The sequence below is a fragment of the Typopeltis vanoorti genome, chromosome 11, assembly GCF_054136105.1.
Source record: "Typopeltis vanoorti isolate ZY-2024b chromosome 11, IOZ_Tvanoo_1.0, whole genome shotgun sequence".
NCBI lineage: Eukaryota > Metazoa > Arthropoda > Arachnida > Uropygi > Thelyphonidae > Typopeltis > Typopeltis vanoorti.
In genome coordinates, this window is record NC_143559.1 from 81,323,905 (window position 1) to 81,346,848 (window position 22,944).

Sequence of the window (22,944 nt, forward strand, 5' to 3'; positions counted from 1 at the left end):
CATTGCTAAGGTGTCCAAGATTGCATATAGGATTACTTGGTTATTGAGGAACATGCTAACATCAAGAGATAAAGAGATTATTATTCCTCTTTATAAAGCATTGATACTTCCACTTTTGGATTACTGTGTTCAGGTCTGGTCACCTGGATTCGTTGGAGATGAGGAGGTTGTGGAGAGGATTCAGAGGAGAGTGAACTAAGCTGGTGAGTGATGTAAAAAATGCTCCCTACATTGATAGATTGAGAGCTTGTGGATTGCAGAGGTTGGTTGATAGGCAGAGAAGAGGGGATATGATAGAAACATTTAAATTACTAAAAGGTTTTTATAAGATTGATGCAGGGGAAATGTTTCACCTGTGTGATAGTGATGGAAGAACAAGGTCATCCCTCGAAATTAAGGAAAAGTGTAGTTAACAAGGGTGTGAGAACGAGATTTTTTGCCTGGAGGGTGGTGAATGAGTGGAATTCATTGCCTGACTCAGTTGTGAGTTCTTCATCTGTAAATGAATTTAAGAAGAGATAAGATAGATACTGTTTTGTAGTTTAGGTCTCCTGCGACGCGTCTACTGACTCCATGGAGATACCCATAATAATAATAATAATAATAATAATAATAATAATAATAATAATAATAATAAAGGTTTTGAACAGACTGGTTAGGAATAGAATATGGGATTGGTTGATGGACATAGCATTCTTTATGATGGTCAGTATGGATTTGTAAAGGATCATGAGCAATTTACTTGCATTTTATGATAGGAGTAATGAGTGTGTTAGATAAGGGAGAATCATATACAGTGATATTCTTGGACTTTGCAAAAGAGTTTGATAGATTACCCTATGATAAGTTGGTGTACAAGTTGCAGAGGATGGGAATAGAAAGTATATTGTTTAGATAGATCGGAGATTGGCTTTGAAGATACCAGCAGGTTGTGTATGATGGAGCGGTGTTCCCCAAAAAAGGAGGGTAAACCGTAGTGTGCCTCAGGATTCTGTTCCTGGGTCCCTGCTGCTTAGCTTGCTTATAAACCGAGTGGGGGATTTTCAGTTGTTTGCGGCTGCTGCATAGTTGGGAAGAATTATAAGTAGTATAGTACTGCTGATGTTAATTCCCTTCAGGAAGATTTCAATAGACTTTTACTTGGACAAAGGAGTGGGATTGTAGTTTTAATATCGATAAATGCAAGGTGTTGCATTTTGGAGTGCAGAAATATAAGGCTGTATACTATATCGATAGCACCATATGCAAGAAGTGAATGAAATTAGAGATTGAAGAGTGATGGTTGAGAGTAGACCGAAGTTTAGAGGGCATATTGTAAGTGTTTCAAATGCCATACATTGTAGCGCTGCTATGATAAAAAGTACTCCTCAATCTCTAATCTCATTCACTTCTTGCATATGGTGCTATCGATATAGTACACAGCCTTATATTTCTGCACTCCAAAATGCAACACCTTGCATTTATCGATATTAAAACTACAATCCCACTCCTTTGTCCAATATTTGAACACCTGGTTTTCAGTGTGATGTGGAAACATTGCAGAAGGTCAAGAGATGAATGACTAAGACAGTACAGGTAACCCTCATATAACGTGGATGTTAGGTTCCATAATTCTCATTGCATACTTTGGCTGGTTTAGTTATCAAGAAGTCAGTAATAAGACCTTGCTTACTACTATGCTGCAATATTTTATTAAGTTCATAATACGGAGCTAAACAAATCTCCAATTGTCTCATGAATTTTCAGGAGCACTCCATTGAGAGATCATTATCCATAAAATAACTTTCTTGCCAAGTTCAATCCTTCTGCTAATTTCTTTAAACTGAATTCTTTAACGGATTCATTGCAATCAGAATCTTCGGCAGACTTTCCTAATTTCCTCACATCATCTATTAATTGTACCAGTTCTTCCTCATTTAAATCTATTTCTCCATCAATTAATTCTAATTTCGTTTTCAACCATATTGCAAAATCGCTCTAAGTGGCCATTACTATAAAAATAAATTTTTCACATAACAAAAAAGCATCATATATTGTCAGGTCCAGTCCGAGAATATCTGATGTCCCTAGGCAAAGAAAATTTAGGCACTCCTATACATTGTCTCTATTATAGAGACAATGCATAGGGGGTGCCTAAATTTTTTGATTGTTAGTTTGTTAGTTTGAGGGATACCCCGGAACTTCCCCGCTCATCTTGGGACAGATGCCAGAAGGAGGAAAAATCTCTAAACTTGAGGTTAAGTATACAAAAAGCAGAGGAGTGGAAGAAATAGAGAAAGGCGAAAATAATGTAGGATCATCAGCGAGCACCAGGACGGCTTGTTTTTTATTATTAATCAAGGTTTTACTAATTTTTTTTGAAGGTCGTAATTTTTCCCTGAACTATGTAGCAAAATATGGCGCCCCAAAGTCTTAGCATCCCTAGGTGATTGCCTAGGTTCACTTAATGATAAAACCGGTCCTGCATATTGTATGTAACTCACCAAAAAAAAAAAAAAAAAAAGTGCTAAGCTTGAGATTATTATTATTATGGGCAACTCCAAGGAGTCCTTAGACTCATTGAGGGAGGCCCTAAACATCATGTCAACAACTATTCAGCTTCCACACAGTATTTATCATACCTTACCTTGAACCCACTCACAGTCATGGTACCCACAACAGACTCTGGCAACTTATTCCACTCATTCACCACTCTCCATGCAAAAAACCTAGTTCTAACACCTTTGCTAACCACACTATTTCCCATTTCCATGGATGGCCCCTAGTCCTCCCACCACTAGACCTGTTCTAAAAAATATCCTCAGAATTAATCTTATAGAAACACTTCAGTAATTTGAATGTCTCAATCATATCACCCCCTCTTCCGCCTATCAACCAATGTCTGCAACCCACAAATCTTCAACCTGTTCTCATAGGGTTCATTCCTGCTATCATCTTGGTCACTCGCCTCTGGTGCCCAGATCTGGGCACAGTAGTCAAGATGGGGTCTTATCAAGGCTCGATACAGAGGAACAATAACTTGCTTGTCAAAGTATTCTTCAGTAACCAACTTCAGTAATTTGAATGTCTCAATCATATCACCCCCTCTTCCGCCTATCAACCAATGTCTGCAACCCACAAATCTTCAACCTGTTCTCATAGGGTTCATTCCTGCTATCATCTTGGTCACTCGCCTCTGGATCCTCTCTACTTCCTCCCCCATCAAGAAGAAACCCTGGTGCCCAGATCTGGGCACAGTAGTCAAGATGGGGTCTTATCAAGGCTCGATATAGAGGAACAATAACTTGCTTGTCAAAGTATTCTTCAGTAGCCAAGTGATTTGATGAGCTGATTTAGCTACTTTTGCAATGTGCCCCCTAAACTTCAACTCCCTATCCACCAACACCCCCAAATCCCTGGCTTCATCAATCTCCTGGAATACAGTTCCACCAATGTGGTATACTGCTGCTAATCTTTTCACCCCAAAATGCATAACCTTCCACTTTGCCACATTAAATTGACATCCATTCTCCTTATCTCAGTCCCCCAATCTATCCAAATCATCTTGCAAAATTTTGACATCATGTGCATTCACTATTGCTCTACCCAACTTCGCATCATCAGCAAACAAATGAATAGTTCCTCTCAAATCCTTTCCGATATCATTAATAAACAAATTAAATAGTAGTGGTCCAAGAACAGAACCCTGCAGCACACCATTAGTCACAGGCCATCTTTTGGGCTCTACGCCTGAATAAACTACTCTCTGATATCTCCCCGTCAACCACTCTCCTATCCACCTCACCACCCCTATATGCTGCAGTTTGTTGATTAGAATTCCATGTGGTATCTTGTCAAAGTCCTTAGCACCAGCAGTATGACTGTAAATACATTACCCTTATCCAGTTCAGCCGTCACTGTGTCATAAAATGTGAGCAAGTTAGTGAGACATGATCTACCTTCACAAAATCATGCTGTCCCCCCATACAGTATCCTTTTATCATCTACCCATTCCTGTATTCTTTTCTTGACTACTTTCTCCAAAACCTTGACAACGACTCCTGATATGCTGATCGGTCGATAATTTGCAATAGCAGTCTTGGAACCTCCCTTATGCAGTTGTACTATTTTAGACTCTTTTCACCCTCTCAGGACTAACCAAGACCCGAGACTCAAATTAAACAAAATGGTCAAGGGCACTGACAATTCTTTTGCCGCTTCATATAAGACCCAAGCTGGTATACCATCCAAACCCACAGATGTATTCACATTAAGGTTTTGTAATAAACTATTCACCTCCATTTCATTCACCTCAATTCCATTATAACCTGTTGGATCTTTCATTCCTGCAATAACACCACCTGAATGATATACTCTTGCAAAGTACTTGCTCAGTAATTCCACTATATCAACTAATTCAGTTACCTCCCTACCATTGGCATTCCTTAAAACCATTCTGCCATATACATTTTTTCTTTTACTTGCAGCATATCGAAAAAACTGTTTGGGATTCCCTTTAGCTTGCGCGGCTAATTTCCTTTCATAATCAGCTTTTGCTTTCCTTACCACACTTGTTACCTTTCTGGTCTGTGCTTTATACTGTTCTTGTGCCTGCAGGTCACCTTTCTTCTTAAATTCCAGTTGTTTCTTTTTTTTGCAGCTCACTTAATGCTGTTATTTATCCATTTAACCCCAACTTGATTTACTATCCAGACTCTAGGTATACCTCCTTCAAACACTCCTTTACCACTGCCCATGCAAGATTATTATTACCATTACCATTATTACGGGCAACTCCAGGGAGTCATTAGACTCATCGAGGGAGGCCCCAAATCATATTCATCACAACTATTTGACATTCATACAGTATCTATCATACCTCGCCTTAAACTCATTCACTGTCACAGCATCCACCACAGACTCAGGGAGCACATTCCACTCATTCACTACTCTAAAAGTAAAGAACCCAGCTCTAACACCTTTACTAACCACACTTTTGCCCAGTTTCCATGGATGTCCCCTAGTCCTCCCACAACCAGCCCTGTTCTCAAAAATATCTTCTGAATTAATTTTATAGAAACCCTTCAGTAATTTGAATGTCTCAATCATATCTCCCCTCCTCTGCCTATCAACCAATTTTTGCAACCCACAAATCCTCAACCTGTTCTCATACGGTTCATTCCACAGACCTGCTATCATCTTGGTCACTCACCTCTGGATCCTCTCTACCTCCTCCCCATCAAGAAGAAACCTAGGTGACCAAATCTGAGCACAGTAGTCTAGATGGGGTCTTATCAAGGCTCGATACAGAGGAACAATAACCTGCTTGTCTCTGCTTGTCAACGTATTCTTCAGCAACCAAGTGATTTGATGAGCTGATTTGGCCACTTTTGCAATGTGTCCCCTAAATTTCAATTCCTTATCTACCAACAATCCTAAATCTCGTGCCTCATCAATTTCCTGGAGCACGGTTCCAGGTTAAAACACTTATGATTTTAAATGCGCTTTCCCGGCAGAAAACGAAGACAATTTTCAACAATAAGCACTTTATATGGTAAACAACTGACGTACATGCATACTACAGGGTATTTCCCCTAATATAAATTCGCTACTTATAACCAAATGCTTGATACGGGCAGACACAAATTTAACGAAGATAAAATTTGATTTTTAAGTCACGCGTTGAAAAATATATGAAAAGATAAAGAGTTAGTACAGTTTGTAGACCATCTTATATTGAAACCGTGTTCAACAAGGGATACTACAATTTGTAGACTGCTTTATATTGAAACCGCGTTATATAAGGTTACCTGTATCAAGACTTTGGAATGCTGGCTATGGAGAGATGTTGAAGAAATGTGGACTGCAGAGTTTGGTGGATAGGAGGAAAAGAGGTGATATGAGAGAGACATTTAAATTAGTGAGAGGATGTTATCAGATTAATCCAGATGGGATTATAAAAAGTGTGGAAGACGAGTGACGAAAAACAAGAGGCCATCCCTGAAAGTTATGTAAGAGTGTGGTAAAGAGGGAGGTGAGGAGTAGATATTTTACATGGAAAATTGTCAGTGAATGAAATGCATTATCAGAATGTGTTGTTAATGCAAGGAATCTTAAGATTTGGTATAATAAATATGTTTTCTGTTGTACGAACCTCCCACAATGAGTCTGCTGACTCCATGGAGGGTGCAATAATAATAATAATAAAAATTTGGGAAACATTAACTTTCAGAGAAACTAGGCCTCCTAGAAACACCCATAGAGGGTAACCCCACTAATAGGACTCTAGTGCTTTATCCATGTGTTTCATTTAGTATTGGGTTGCCTTTTGTGTGTGTGTGTCTGTGTGTGTGTGTGTGTGTGTGTGTGTGTGTGTGTGTGTGTGTGTGTGTGTGTGTGTGTGTGTGTGTGTGTGTGTGTGTGTGTGTGTGTGTGTGTGTGTGTGTGTGTGTGTGCGTGCACGCTTCCTGAAGATGTCTCAATGACTGATACAGAAAATAGTTTCTGATCCTTTCTCAGTGCTGTACATATGCCATTAAACCTCTGACATGAAATAATAATATAATATAATAATAATGAACTACACAGTATTTGAAAGAAAATAACACAAATTATCTGTAGTCAATTCAAGCATATAAAAACCAGTTACTCAATATACAATTGCAAATTTTAAGCCATCTCAAATAATTTTATATGTTGGCTAGACAGCCAACATCAGAGATTACAGATCACATAGATAAAATTTGGTTCCACGACTACAGCTATTCAGATCTTGCTGGTGAAAATAAGGCTGGCCTAGATTTGTAAGATTATAACCACTTTACATAAGCACACTATATCTTTCTTACTTATTATTTTTCAGGAAATTACAACATATACTAAATATTAATTATAATAACTTTAATTAATACTTCCTATATTTTGGCAATGTTACACTGCCATCATCAGCTATCACAAAACAATGGTATGTACATGCAAGCACTAACACTGGGTGAATGAGGCAGAAAAAAGGCAACCAAAGTTGGGCCTAGAGTTCTAAATAATGTCCCCTAGTGTGCTAAATTGGGTGATTATAGCCATTTAGGCTGAAGATCTGAGGATAAGTACTTCCCAAATTTGGGACACACTTTGAAGTTTGAAAAGTTTCTCATGGCTGAGGCCGATTCTAGGAATACCTCTCATAGTTGCATTTACTGCAGTGTAAAAGAGTGGTCATCTTCTAGCATATACTGTGGTGAGTGTCCAAAACATAGTCACCAAGTCCAGAGCAGCAGTAATGGTAGAAACAGATGTAGTCCATGTGTTCAGAAATTCTGATATTTGCTGTCCTGCCTGTTTGGCCATAGAAGGACACTTTGCAACTGCAAGGGACCTGAAAGGCCTTGGATCCACCAAATACTTGGCTGGTCTTTGGTGGAGCAGATAAGGGATGCAATTTTTATGTGCTATGTAAGTGGTTGTAAGGTTGTATTTCTTTAGGATTTTTCTTAATTTTCAGACATGCCCTGGATATATGGAATGGTGATAGATTTTCTGTAATCTCTGCTCTGAATGGGGGGGGGGGGGAATGCAGTTAAAGGGTTCTAATATTTTGTGAGGGTTGTAGCCATTCGTTAGGGCATTGTTATTTATCAGAACTAATTAATTTTGCCCTGTTATATAGGATTTCTATAATTCTGTATTGTTGGGGGGTGGGGATGGTTTGACTGCTGGCGTATCTACCAGTATGTGGGTTTTCTGTAAACAGAGAATACCAGGAATCCATCAAGTTGGCATGTAATCAGTGTCTAGGAAGGGGAGACTGTTGTGTTTCCTTTTTTAAGGTAAACTGGAGTGTTGACTGTTTACACATGTTAAGAAATTGTGGAGCATATCTAGGCAATGTGGCCAAATGGAGAACACATAATCTACTTTTTGTTCACAGGTTTCCATAAAGAATTTGGCCAGGGGGTGAACTCATGGCTGTCCTCTCTATCTGTTTGTAGAATTTTCCTTGCCAAATGAAATAGCCAGAGTTCATGGTGAAATGAAACAAGACTGAGATATCGGGAGGAAATATGGCTTGGATAAGGTCTAGGATGCCTTTGAGTAGGACATTCATGAATAGAGAGGAGACATCAATGTGCCTCCTCAATCAATATGAGTTTTTTATGTGTGAAGGAGTGTTGCCAGGATACCTTTTAGTCTGTGGAAGTCACAAATAAACTAAAACTGTTTAACTCTAGACACTTCCCCTCCAGAAAAATGGCCTATCAAAAATTCATAAACAAAATGTACCATTACATTCCATTTTGGATGGTGATGGTTCTCCTAAATACAAATTAACCAAACATTTAGCGACAGTGTTCTCATAATATACTGGCTCCACTCCTTCACACATAAAAAACTCAGCCCACTTTAAAGCTAGTATAGAAAAACCTCACATTCCAGACTGACATAATGGTTAGTTTTGATGTTGCCTCTCCATTAACAAATGTTCCAATTTAGCTCATTAGGGTGGCTATTCAGGACTCTAGGCATAACTTTGACCTCATTTACCCAGTGTTAGTGCCTGTGCACATATCATTGTTTTGTGATTCCTCATGATGGCAATGTAATGTTGATGAAATAGAGGGAGTATTAATTAAAGTTAGTATAATTAATATTTAGTATATATTGTAATTTTTTGAAAAATAATGGGCATGAATAGCCAATGTATAAGCATTTTAATCAGAAATACCATCTCTTTCTTTACTATCTCATCATGCTTCTCAGCTTCCATTATTTCTTTCATGGCATTATTATCACTCATACAACATTCAACCTGATTTTCTTCCCTCACTTTTCTTTCAGCAACAATGTTGACAATATTTTCGGTAAAATTATCTTGCTTTTTGTTGTTAAACTCTCCTCTATCATCTTTAAAGGTACCTGTGGCATAACTATAAATAATAAATTACACGATAACCGCAGTAATTAACTTTAATGAAATAAAAGTACAGATATTTCGTACTGAAACTAACAGTACATCATCATCAGTGTAGACAGCAAGAGCACGGAATACAAAGTACATACACCAGTCGGTGGTTTACCCATTAAAAACTGTTGCCACATGCTAGAAATTAATATTAATAATTATTACAAGGGGTGCTTAAGGGTCAAAGCTGTATAACTGAGAGGAGACCTCCACATAGCCTTTAAAGGAATGCGGAGAACCGACCAGGGCTTCTGACCTAATGTCCAATCCTCACCTTCTCGTGGTGCACCCTGTTGGGTATCTACTTTGATACTGAATGAACGAGGATGGGCTGGCAATTTGGGATTTAGCGGACCAAATTGTATTCTTATTGGTTAAACCAAAATAAAAAATGATGGTACAACATGACAAAATTTCATGCCAGCTGGGGCGTCGCCCGGTTAAACAAGGCCCCCGTTGTTTTTGCCAGGGAACCAGGGCAAACAGCGAAAAGTCAGCTACTGGAACAAATCTGAAAACAAACCCCAACTCAACATCACCAGCATTAAAGATTGGTACTATCAACGTAAGAAGCCTGAATGGCAAAGAAATGGAGCTAGCTGAGGAATTAGATGAGTACCACATTGACATAATAGGGATGACTGAAACAAAAAAGACAAAAACTAGTGAGATCTTTCTGAGCAATAAATACAAAATGTTATATTCAGGCAATGACAATCAAGGAAAAGAAGGAGTAGCCATAGTATTCAACACAAAATACAAGGCTAATCTTCTTGAATGGCAGTCAGTCTCAAGTAGAGTAATGTGGGCAAATATGAGAATGGGGAACTGGACAATGAGACTTATTTGTGCCTATGGACCCACAGAAGGTTCTACTAAGGTAGAAGTGGAGGAATTTTTTGAGGCTTTAGAAAAAGCAACTGACACAATGAAAAAGGAAAAGTTGGTCCTTGTTGGGGATCTAAATAGCAGAGTAGGAAATGATTGTGAGACATACAAAAATATTTTGGGAAAATTTGGAGAAAAGAGCAAAGCTAATAATAATGGCAAATATCTGTTGGATTTATGCTCAGGACATGGACTGGTTATTACTAACACCATGTTCCAACATAAAAATGTGCACAAATTCACATGGAGAGAAGAGGCAAGGAATAAGAAAAGTTTCATTGACTATGTTATTGTTGATAGTGATGTTTTCTCCCTGGTGCAGGACACCAGAGTGTACAGAGGATTTAAAATTGGAAGTGATCACTATTTAGTCTTGAGCAGGATAAAATTGAATTTCATATTGAAAAGAATAACATGTAACAAAGTTTTAAAGCGAATAAAAGTTGAGCAGCTCTCAGATGTGAACTGTAGACTAAAATACAGAAAGATTATTGAAAAGAAAATGAAAGAGTTTGAGAACAGGAATCAAACCTTGGAGATTCAGTGGCAAACTCTGAAGAAAACATTGATTGATTCTGCCAGAGAGGCATGTGGTGAGGTTGTGTGCAAGGATAAAAAAATCAGAACTCCATGGTGGACACAGGAAGTTAAAGAGGCAGTGAAGGAAAAGAAGAAAGCATATCACAAGTTCCTGGCAAATAAGTCAGCTTTTACTCTTACAGAATACAGAGACAAATGTAAGAAAGCTAAACAGTGTGTAAAACTAGCTAAACAAAAGTCATGGGAGGACTTTGGCAAGAATATAGAAAATAAATATCAAGAAGGTGGCAAAATCTTCTGGAGGTTGTTGAAGAAGCTTAGAAATGGAGAAAAGAGTGTTGTAAAAGGAATTAGAGATGATAAAGGTGACATGAAAACTGGAGAAAAAGATATCCTTGAAGTATGGAGCAATTACTTTGAAAAACTGCTAAATGAAACAAGCAGTGATGACAGCACAGTGATAAAAAACACTGACCAGGCATGCAGTCTGGAATACATATCCATACTTGAAGTAGAAAAAGCCATCAAAGGCTTGAAATGTGGAAAGGCAGCAGGAGTAGATGATATTCGACCAGAAATGCTGAAGTATGGTGGTATAAGAGTCTTACAGTGGCTGCACTTCATAGTTCAGAAAGCCTGGACAGAGGGACGAATTCCCGATGATTGGAGTAGAGCTCTCATAGTACCCATATATAAAAAGGGAAATAAAACTGAATGTGAGAATTACAGAGGTATTTCCCTACTGAGTGTTCCTGGCAAGATTTATGCAAGTATACTTGAGAAACGGTTGAGAAGAATTGTGGAAGAAAAGCTTGGTGAAGAACAATGGATTCAGGCCAGATAGAGGCTGTCAGGATGAGATCTTCACTTTACGACAAATAGTCGAGAAAGCATGGGAATATAACAAAGATCTGTATTTAAGTTTTGTCGATTTGGAAAAGGCATATAACAAGATGCCAAGAGAGAAGCTATTCAATACGCTGCAGTTATGTGGTGTCAATGGGGCATTATATCAAGCAATACTTAGTCTTTATTTGAGTTGTAAGTCAGCAGTTAGAATAGAAGGAAGTACAGGAAGATGGTTTAATGTTAAATCTGGTGTGAGACAAGGATGTACATTATCCCCTCTGTTATTCATTATCTATATGGATCACATTATAAAGGAATGTGGTATTAAACCTGATATCAAAATTGGAGATGTTAGTGTCAGCTCTTTGCTTTATGCGGATGATGTTATACTTCTAAATAAATCCGTTACAAGTCTGAAAGATTCTCTGACTAAATTGAATAGCTGTTGTAATAGATATGGTATGAAGGTCAGCAATAAAAAGACAAAGACAATGAAAATAGGCAGAATCATTGAAAATGTCAACTGTGTTGCGAATGGAGAACCTGTGGAACAAGTAAAACATTTCAGCTACTTAGGCATGATTTTTACTGAAGATGGTAAATTAAATATAGAAATAGACAACAGATTCAGCAAAGCTGGTATGGTGGGAAGTCAATTGAATAAACTCATACGGAATAAGAAAGAAATTAGTTGGAACACTAAATTAGCTGTATACAAGACAGTGTTCAAACCAGTTTTAACTTATGGATCTGAGAGCTGGGTCAGAAGTAAAACACTTGACCAAAGACTAGTGACCGCAGATATGAGAGTCCTGAGAAAGATTAGAGGCGTGAACAGATGGCATCAATGGCAATATCATAACAAATTCAAAAATCTTTGCAATATCGGGAAGATAATCATCATAAAGTAAATTAACAGTGTCAGTTAATGGAATATTGGTCAAGAGGGAAATGATATCAAAGCTGACTTTTGTATTTGAATATCCTTGATTTCTCAAAGAAAATATGTGGAATTTTTTCATAAAGAAGGTTATCCAGTAAGACTCATCGTGAATTGTATTGACGCTCTCATTTATAGAATTGCTAGATTTCTGTCACGTTTATTAACTGCCCATACAGGATAATCCAGATCGTTCATCAAAAATTCCCCACATTTTCTTGAAGAAATCAAGGATATTCAAATACAAGAGTCAGACTTGTTAGTCAGCTTTGACATCATTTCCCTCTTTACCAATATTCCATTAACTGACACTGTTAATTTACTTTATGGTGATTACCCTCCTGGTATTGCAAAGATTTTTGAATTTGTAATGCATTCAGGATATTTCAGCTGGAAAAACAATATCTATAAACAAGTTGAAGGTACCACCATGGGTAGCCCTCTCTCTCTCCACCTTTGGCAAACCATCTAGAAGATACCTTGTTCTCAATCATCCACCCCCAACCCTCTCATTGGTTTCATTATGTGGATGATGTCTTTGCTATTTGGCATCATTCTGAAGAAGACCTTATATGTAAACTACCATTTAAAAAATGGGAGTAACAGTAACTATAATATTTTATTTAATAAAATCACTTTGTTAGGTTACTGTATGAGTTTTTCTCTTAATATATTTAAAAAAATTATGTTTTTTTTTTATTTGAAAAAATAAAAAAGTAAACAAGAACAAGGGGCTCACAAAAAAAAAAAAAAATAAATAAATTAACAAAGAGCTCCGGTGAGCCCCTTATAGCTCACCACTGGTTACAACTAGTGTTGCCAATTTAGATCTTTTGGAGCTAGATCTAGCTCTTTTTTTTCTTCCCTAACTCCAAAAAGTTTAATCTAGCACTTAGCTCCAAATCTAGCTCCTTCAGAACTAGTTTCAGCTCTTTTTAGTTGTTTTTATAACTTATCGTTAAAGAAATTGTTTTAAAGGTTTTCCAGATGTTCGCATTTGATAAGGAATTGTATTGTATGTTTGGTACGAGCATCATACACGTTTCAAATGCATGATGACGTCAGTCAGTCACGTGGCCCAACAGTCTGCCATTTTGTCGTTTTAAAGTTGATAGCACTGTTACAAGTTAGTCTTTGCACAGTGTTCTGGTTGGTAGTTACGATAGTGAGTGGGAAGTTTTCAAAGACTGATCGTAATTTGTTGTAGTAAAGAGTTGTATACCCTTCTTCAAAAATGAGCAAAGAGAAAAATCAAGCTTACAAGCAAAAATTTAGGAGGGATGGTTGCAAATGGGAATATTTAGTAAATGGTTGTGCGAAGTTCCTGGTAACACTACAAAAGGCCACTAAGTTTTGCAGATGTGATATAGCTGCTAAATATTGTCAGCTTGTAAAGCACAGCGAAACTAAGAAACATCTTGCTGCAGTTCCATATAGGGCTGTTCTTCCTATTACAAATATGCTTGTAAAAAAGTCTGATGAGACCGCAAACTTTGAAGGTAGGTTAGCAATATTTCTTTGTTGTCACTGATCATTCAACAGTTGCGAACATTTAGTAGATCTTTGAAAAATATCATCCCAGACAGTCAAATTATGCCAAAGGTAAAAATGCACCGAACTAAGTGCCCTGCAATTGTAAAGAATGTTCTAAGTGAGCATTTTGAAGAAGATCTAATTGCAGACATTGGAGATGAAAATTTCATCTTGCTAATTGACGAATCGAATGATATCACAGTGAATAAGATTTTAGGAATGTCCATCATTTATTATAGCAGGAAATTCAACAAAATTATGCATACATTTCTGAGCATGGTGGTTCTAGAAAAGTGTGATATTAGTGGTATTGTGGCTGCACTGAAAGAAAGAGCTCTTGACCAAGAAACTGGACATTAAAAATATCATTGCAATCGGTACAGACAATGCCAGTGTTATGGTTGGTGTCAATAATGTGGTTAATAATAAAATAAAGAACTGGCAATATCTCACACTCGTGCAGAATCTCTCCAAAGAAAATTAGAATTTTTAGTTGCAGAAACGCATAAGTGGTTTTCACATTCTTCTTCAAGATAAGCAGCATACAGCAGATAAGCAGATAAGCAGCTGTATCAAACTATGAATGAAAATGATAACAAAAATGATGCTCCTCTGAAATTTGTAAGCAATTGTGCAACAAGGTGGCTCTCCATTGAACCTGCAGTAGACAGAATTCTCAGCCAGTGGTTAACAAATATGTCAGTGCTACCATCATCCACATTCGACCCTCTACAGTCAGAAATTGATGACTATTTGGATCCCAGTCCAATTCTTGGTTACAGATTTGAAAGAAAAATTTCAGAGTTGATGATACAAAAGAAAATAATGCAAAATGATGAGCGAAATCTTAGAAGTAGAGCAAGACAGTTTCTTCTTGGTCTCTTCAAGCAGCTTAAGCAAAGATTACCTGAAAGGTGTCTTCTTTTTCTGCTGACAATATCCTAAAACATAAAAGAACCTGCTACTCCCATCTTAGAAATAATGCTGAAAACAGAAAAAGATGTTGCTGCTGCTGAATACTAGTACAATACTATCCACTTAAATAAATGGACAAATATAGAAAACACTGAGCTATTCTGGACTGAAGTACGAGAATATAAAGATGCATCTGGGATGAATTCATTTAAAGAAATTGCTCAGTGTGCATTAAATTTATTAATACTGCCAAATTCTAATGCAGAAATTGAATGAATTTTTAGTTCCATGAATGTAGTTAAAACTAAATTAAAAATCAAGATGGAATTGCCAATGCTGACAGCTATTTTGTCAGTCAAGTATGGCCTCAGGCGTAACAACAAGTGCTGTACAGACTGTCATTTACCAGCATTTACACTGAGTAATGTTGGAACGATGGCCTTATATAATAAAGCTGAAAATCTAAGTGAAAACGTGGGTGAATTAAGCGCAGAAGACCACATGGAAGATGTATTTAGCCACTTATATGCAAGTATCACTTCAACTTGAATAAAGTAAGTAACTTAAAAGTATCAGCTACTACTTTTAAAATTTTAGCTTCAAATTTTTATTTTTAACCCTTTTTTTTAAAGATTTAGCTGTTTTTAGTAATTTTCATTTGGCAACACTAGTTACAACCTTAATCAAATCCAGCAGATAATTGATACCTATGTTCCAACACCTCAGGATTCTTTAACAGACTGCAAGGTTCCAATCACTTATATCGCTGGCATCTCGGATCTGATTGGCAGAATTTTGAAGAAATATCATCTTGTTCCCACATATTTTCCGATTAACAAAATTTCTCACCTGTTGTCATCTTCAAAAGACAAACTGGCACCTCTGTCATTAGCTGGAGTTTACCAGATACCGTGTGAATGTAATCTAACATACTTTGGACAAACAGGCCGTTCTGTGGAAAAAAGAATTAATGAACATCAATATTATATCAAATGCATGAAACCTCAAAAGTCTGGTCTGTCACAACATAGTATTGAAACTAAACACAAGATCCAGTGGGATAAAGCTCGTCTTCTGCATAGATGCAAGTTAAAACATGAACGCCTTTTCAAAGAAAGTTGTGAAGCCCTTTTATTGGCCAAATCTGTATTGGAATGATTGTCTCTCTCTCTCTCTCTCCCCCAAAAGTTTGGGAGATTTTCCTATCTTATGTAACCATCAAAAAAAGTTTTTAATACTTATAATAATTATTAATATTAATATCTAGCATGCGGCAACAGTTTTTAATGGGTAAACCGCTGACTGCTGTATGTACTTTGTATTCCGTGCCTTTGATTTGCTTGCTGTCTACACTGATGATGTACTGTTAGTTTCAGTACGAAATATCTGTACTTTTATTTCATTAAGTTAATTACTGTGGTTATCGTGTAATTTATTATTTATCTTCTCTATCATACTTCTTACTCTGCTACACTTATCCTGCCTTTGTCATTAAACTATCCTCTGTCATACTTTTTTACTCTTATTCTAATACTTACCTTTGAAATGCTTTTTACACACACACCCACACGAACCATGTCTTACCTCCTTCCATAAATCTTTAACTTTTTGCAATAAATACATCTCTCTCTCTCTCTCTCTCTCTCTCTCTCTCTCTCACACACACACACACACACACACCCATACTGCAACTAAAAGTTGTCAACCAATTATGGATGTAGCTCTCTCTCTAAACAACTTACATACAACTCCAGACACATAGGCCAACTTGTAATTTATTATTATTATTATTATCATCATTACAGGTAACTCCAAGGAGTCCTCATCGAGGGAGGCCCTAAACATTATGTCAAGAACTATTCAGCATTTGCACAGTATCTATCATACTTTGCTTTGAACTCATTCACAGTCTTGGCATCCACAACAGACTCTGGCAGCTTATTCCACTCATTCACCACTCTCCAAGTAAAAAAACAATTCTAACACCCTTGCTCACTTTCCATGAATGGCCCCTAGTTCTCCAACCACCACACCTTTTGTGAAAAATTTCCTCTAAATTAATCTTGTAAAAACCCATCAGTAATTTTAATGTCTCAATCATATCACCCCTTTTCCGCCTATCAACCAATTTCTGTAACCTACAAATCTTCAACCTGTTCTTATAAGGTTCATTCCATAGACCTGCTACCATCTTGGTCACTCGCCTCTGGATCCTCTCTACCTCCTCCCCATCACCAAGATCTGCACACAGTAGTCAAGATGGGGTCTTATCAAGGCTTGATAAAGAGGAACAATAACCTGCTTGTCTCTGCCCGTCAAAGTATTCTTCAGTAACCAAGTGATCTGATGAGCTGCTTTAGCCACTTTTGCTATGTGCCTTCTAAACTTTAACTTCCTATCCACTAACACTCCCAAGTCTCTGGCTTCATCAATTTCCTGGAGTATGGTTCCACCAATGTGGTATACTGCTGATAATCTTTTCATCAAAATATGCATAACCTTACACTTTGCCACATTAAACTGACATCCATTCTCCTTAGCCCAGTCTGCCAATCTATCCAAATCATCCTGCAAAATTTTGGCATCATGTGTATTAAGTATTGCTCTACTCAACTTTGCATCATTGGCAAATAACTGAACAGTTCCTCTCAGATCCTTTCCTATATCATTAATGAACAAGTTAAATAGCAGTGGTCCAAGAACAGAACCCTGCGGTACACCACTAGTCACAGGCCTTATTTCGGAATCTACTCCTGAATAAACTGTTCTCTGATATCTCTCCATCAACCACCCTCCTATCCATCTCACCAACCCTATATCCATTCCCATGTGCTGCAGTTTACTGATTAGAATTCCATGTGGTATCCTGTCAAAGCCTTTGCAAAGCCAGCAGTATCACTGTAAACCCATTACCCTTATATCTTGATTTGAAAGAACAAAAAAATGTTACCATCTTTCAGGACATTTTCCATTGTACATCTCTTATTATATAAACATAACAAGGCTGCTGTGAACTTCCTGGAACATTTTCTTAAAACTGGTGTGATATGTCAACCAGTTATACTGCTTGACTGGAACTGAATTTAATAATTCTTCATATACTTCATGCTTATTCACCATTAGTTCCTCCTCCAGCATATGTTGTTCATTTAATTTTTTTTAAAAAATATTATTTTCACATTTTTTATGATTCAAAGTGAATTAAAACTCTTCTCTTTATCCTAATTAAATACCCATGAAACTAATAATTTTCATGGGAAATTATTTTATTGTATTATAAAATCAGTTGGATACTCATCAATTTCCTCACTGAATATGAACATAAATTATAATTTTCTATCTGTATTACATAATATTAGAAATAAGCATAAAGGTAATATACAATCCAGTTATCTTTCAGAGATAGCAAAATGACTACAAAATATATAACAAAAGATTACCTTATAGAAAGTTCTAAGTTACACAAAATTATAAATAAAATGTTCTGCTTACCAAAACTGGCTGACTATTGGAAGGATATTGTGTTGATACAATGTTCTTCAAGTCTGCATCCACTGCAAAGGCTGTGTTGTTATTAATTTTTTTTAATAAGTAACTCCTGCCATGTGTCAGTTTGGAAAGGTGTGAAAGAGTACTATATCCAGCTTCATCAAATACTATGCTATCTACAATCACTTTCGACTTCACTAACTCTTCTGCAATTTCTTTTGAGGGGACATTATCCTTGCCAACAGTGAATAAAATGATTACACTTCCTTCTACAGAAGTATTGGCTTGTCTGAGAAGCTGTAAATAGATACGAGAAGACATTAAATTTGCAATTAGATGTACACACTAGTATCACTTAAAAATGAAAGCCTCACCATGGAAGTTCACAGTATGAAGAGGTTGCTTTCTCTAGTTCTTCATGCTATGGACCAACTGTGAGAATCAGCTAAAATCTGAACACAAAGCTTTATTCACTTAATCCTGACTTCGAAATATTGCGATCACCATGCCATTGTAACAAACTTCAGATTACATTTCAAGAAATAAGTGTTACTATACATAAAAAAAGAGGCAGCTTGCAGTGATATCATGGAATGAGGAATTGTATAGAAAGGAAATCAATGCTGTTTGGTGTCTACTCAGGAAGTATCTGGCAAAGGCAATGAATGAGTGTATTCCAAAGGTGAGAAGATTAAATAAGGTAGGTGTAATATGGATGACTGAAGAGGTGAAGGATATACAATCTGGAAGAAAAAGACATTGTGGAGGCAGCACAAAATGAGTGGAGATAATCAGTTACACGAGAAGTACCAAAAGCAAGCAAGGAAGGTGATGTACTTAATAAAGATAGCAAAAGTGCAGTATGAGCAGCAGTTAGCAAATGATGCTAAAAGAAATCCTTTTTTTTTTTTTTTTTTTTTAGCATACTGGGGAGTTTTTTTGATATGTGGCCAGTGAAGGAAGAATGATTATGGGAGAATGATGTTGCTCAGTGATAATGGGAGAATGATAAACACCAAAGAGATGTAGTAGAGGTGTTAAATTAGCAGTACATTAAAATATTCCATCCCTGTGATTGTCACATTATGCAGAGCTTGAGAGCAGTGGGAATAGAAGAGGAACCAATGGTGAGTAAGTAGGAGAGGATATACCATCAAGTCCCATGGCCTTGATGGTGATATACCATCAAGGCCATGGGACTTGATGGTATATCACCACATACCTTGAGGGAATATTCCAGGGAGTTAGCAACACCTTTAATGTACATTTTCAACATGAGTCTTAGATTAGCCCAGGTCCCAAAGGAATGGAAATATGGCAAAATTGTTCCACTTCATAAAGGAGAGATGATAAGACTAAGGTTTCGAATTATAGGCCAATCTACTTGTCTGGAGTTGTGGTCCAGGAGAAGCTAGTGAGGACAAGGATTCAGAATTGGGTGGACAGCAACAAATTCTCTTTAATGGACTGGTGAGTTTGCTAAAGGAAAATTGTGTTTTAGCAATCTGCTTACTTATTATAACAAGGTGAAGAATACATTGGACAAGGGGATGAATATACAGGAGTAAATTTAGATTTTGAAAAGGCTTTTGATAGCTTACCATATGACAACTAGTAGTTAAATTGGAATAGATGGGGTTCAATAGAAGATTAGTGACCAGCCTGTTGATATCTATCAGACACCCAATCTCCTTGGATTGGAGATTGGCTGTCTGATAGGTATCAACAGGTTGTGTATGGAGGAGTGACATCCTAGAAGGGGGAAGTCACTAGTAAGGTGCCCCAGGAGGTCTGGTTTATTATTATTATTATTATGAGATGATAATAATAATAAAATAATCAATGAGTCTTTTGACCCAAGGAGTCAAAAGCCTCATTGAGGGAGAGCACCTACTCTACAACTCTCCATCTGCACCACTCAATCCACCAACTACAGTGAACCGTATCATCTATACCAATGCCATCTACTTCCCACCACCACCAATAGTTTCACAGAACAATCACAAACATCCATGCCCATAGTGGGATTCAAACTTGCAGCCTTTTTGGCTGGAGAGTGAATATGCTAACTGCTTGGCCAACAAGGCTGGTGTTTGTATGTAATTTGTATGTAAATGACATTGGAAAGAACTTAAATGGTGATATATAGTTGTTTGCAGATGATGCAAAGTTGGGGAGAATTATGAGAAGTAAAACATCTTGAAGAACATCACAAAGCACTGGATGGGGATTGTACACAGGGGATGAGATGGCCTATAAAGAAATCAATAATATAAACCATACATTTTTAGTAGCAGTTTTTTCAACATGAGTCTTCGATTTGTTATGTGTAAAAGAGCAAGTTGAATAGCATGCAGCTCAGCAGTATAGTTACTGCATTCAAATTGAATTTGCTGAAGACAATGCAGTCAGGAAACACAGTAGCACAACCAACAGAGATCGCAAACTATTAGTATAGACAGGTAAGAAATCAGAGTGTTCTGCTCTATGTAGATTTACAGCCAGACAGTGAGAAGTTAAATGAAACTTCTCACTAAATGAAATGGAGAAATATTATTATGTTCAATGTGGGTAATATTGTCAAGATTTGTGTAAGTAAATTGTGCAATCTATGCACATGCATAATAAACTTTACATCCCTTGTATTTGGCTAATGTAGGAGTTATGATTGACCCCAGTGTTTAGTTACTAGTTGTTCTTTTTTTTAAATAATTTATTTGTGAAACACCCTCTTTTCATTCATAGTTAAAAAAAAAAAAACTATATAAGAAACCCGAATAATCTTATTGGAATTTATTTATTTAAAAGATATAGATGCAAGATAAAAGAGATAAATGCAAGGCGAATCAGAGTAGGAGAGAGAGAGAGAATTTAGGGAGTATGAGTGAGAGGTATGGGGGTGCTAGAAGAGGAGAGAATGGAAACAGTAGAAGAGAGGGAATGAGAGAGAGGTATGGGAATGCTAGCAGACGAGAGGATGGAAACAGTAGGAGAGACGGAATGAGAGAGAGAGAGATATGGAAGTGCTAGAAGAGGAGAGAATGGAAACGGTAGGAGAGATGGAATGAGAGAGGTATGGGAATGCTAGAAGACGAGAGGATGGAAACAGTAGTAGGAGAGACAGAATGAGAGAGGGATATGGAAGTGCTAGAAGTGGAGAAAATGGAAACAGTAGGAGAGAGATGTATGGGAGTGCTAGAAGAGGAGAGAATGGAAACAGCAGAAGAGAGAGGTATGGAAATGAAAGAAGAGGAGAGAATGGAAACAATAGGAGCGAGGGAATGGTAAGAGGTATAATGTATGGCAACTCAATGATCTGTGGTGTTCAAGATAGGATGCGTGAGGAGTGTTTGCCAGGAGGAACAATAGAAAGGGTGGCTATGGCAATTAAGAGAGGTGAAAGGGTGGATGAGATGATTGTGATGGTAGGAACGAATGACTTGAGTGGTAATGTAAGTCGGGCAGCGAGAGATATGAGATTTTTGCTTGAGACTGTACGGAAGAAGACAGAGAGAGGAAAAATAGTGTGCGTGTTGCCTAGGTATGATAATGATGAGCTGAGCAGAAGAGCGGTGATATTGAATGGCATAATAGCGAGAATGTGTGACAAGAGAGGACTGGTATATGTGGATGCTTGGAGTGCATTTGAGGAAAGAGAGGAATTGTATGCGAGAGACCGTTTACATTTGAATGAGGAAGGACGTAGGCATCTGGAGAGATTGCTGTTCTGAACGAGTCAGTGTGTCCCAGGGAGGATGATAGCAGGGGTTGCCTCTTGTGGGAATGGATACTTGGGAGAAGGGAGACAATGTGAGGTAACACTGAGCCCAGTGGAGTCTAGAAGGGATAATGCTGGGTATAGAAACAATGGCATTTATATGCTTTATACTAATGTCAGGAGTACCCGGAATAAGGAAGAGGAATTGGTGCCGCAGATAGCATCAGCCTGGCCAAAAATTATTGGGATCACTGAGACGTGGTTGACAGAAGGGGATATAACAACAGGCATAGAAGTCGCTGGGTATAGCATTTTTTGTCAGGATAGGAGGGGAAAGCATGGTGGTGGGGTACTGCTTATGATAAGTGATGACCTATGTCCTCTAACAGTGGAGAATTTGGAAGGAAGTGAGACAAATGATTTTGAGAGCGTATGGTGTGAGGTAGAGGTAGGCAAGACAGGATATTTAGTGGGGTGTTGCTACAGACCCAGGAGCACAGAGGATGGGGACCAGGAGATGTTTAGACAGCTAAGTTTGGCAAGTGCAAGAAGAATGATTGTTATGGGAGATTTTAACTTCATTAGTATAAATTGGAGAGAGGAAGATGCATGTAGCAATAGGGGAATGGAATTTCTAGAATTCTTGAGGGACAAATGTCTTAGGCAACATGTAACAGAGGGAACAAGAGGTTCAAAAGTTTTGGATTTGGTTATAGCATCATAAGAGTTGATAATAACTGAGTTGATGTCTCTCCCACCAGTTGGAGAGAGTGACCATATGGTGTTGACTTGGAAAATGAATAGACATGCAGGATTATCAAAGAGACGAGAACTTATGTGGAATTATAAGGCAGGTGATTATAATAGTCTTAGACGTCAACTTCGGGAAGTTTCATGGAGGCAGGAATTGGAAGGCTGGGATATCACTATTGCGTGGGAAATTGTGAAAGAATATTTGTTATCAGCAATGGTAAGTTGTATACCACGAGTGAAGAAGAGGATGCAATTTGGAGTAAAGTGGATGACAAACAATATTAAACAGGAATTGCATGCGAAAAAGAGGCTATGGAAGAGATATAAGGAGACAGGTGAGAAGAAGATGCATGAAGAATATAAGACACAGGCCAGAAGAGTGAC

The 22,944-nt window shown here is 37.5% G+C and overlaps 1 protein-coding gene across 2 annotated transcripts in view; it reads right to left on the reverse strand.

Moving 5' to 3' along the window:
• Positions 1-22,944, reverse strand: part of LOC150101792 (calcium-activated chloride channel regulator 1-like) — a 252,305-nt gene that overhangs the window by 98,503 nt on the left and 130,858 nt on the right. For both annotated transcript variants that reach the window (XM_090400230.1, XM_090400231.1), the window contains exon 9: positions 18,093-18,386. In XM_090400230.1, the coding sequence (XP_090256356.1) occupies positions 18,093-18,386 (294 nt within the window). The remainder of the gene's footprint in view (positions 1-18,092; positions 18,387-22,944) is intronic.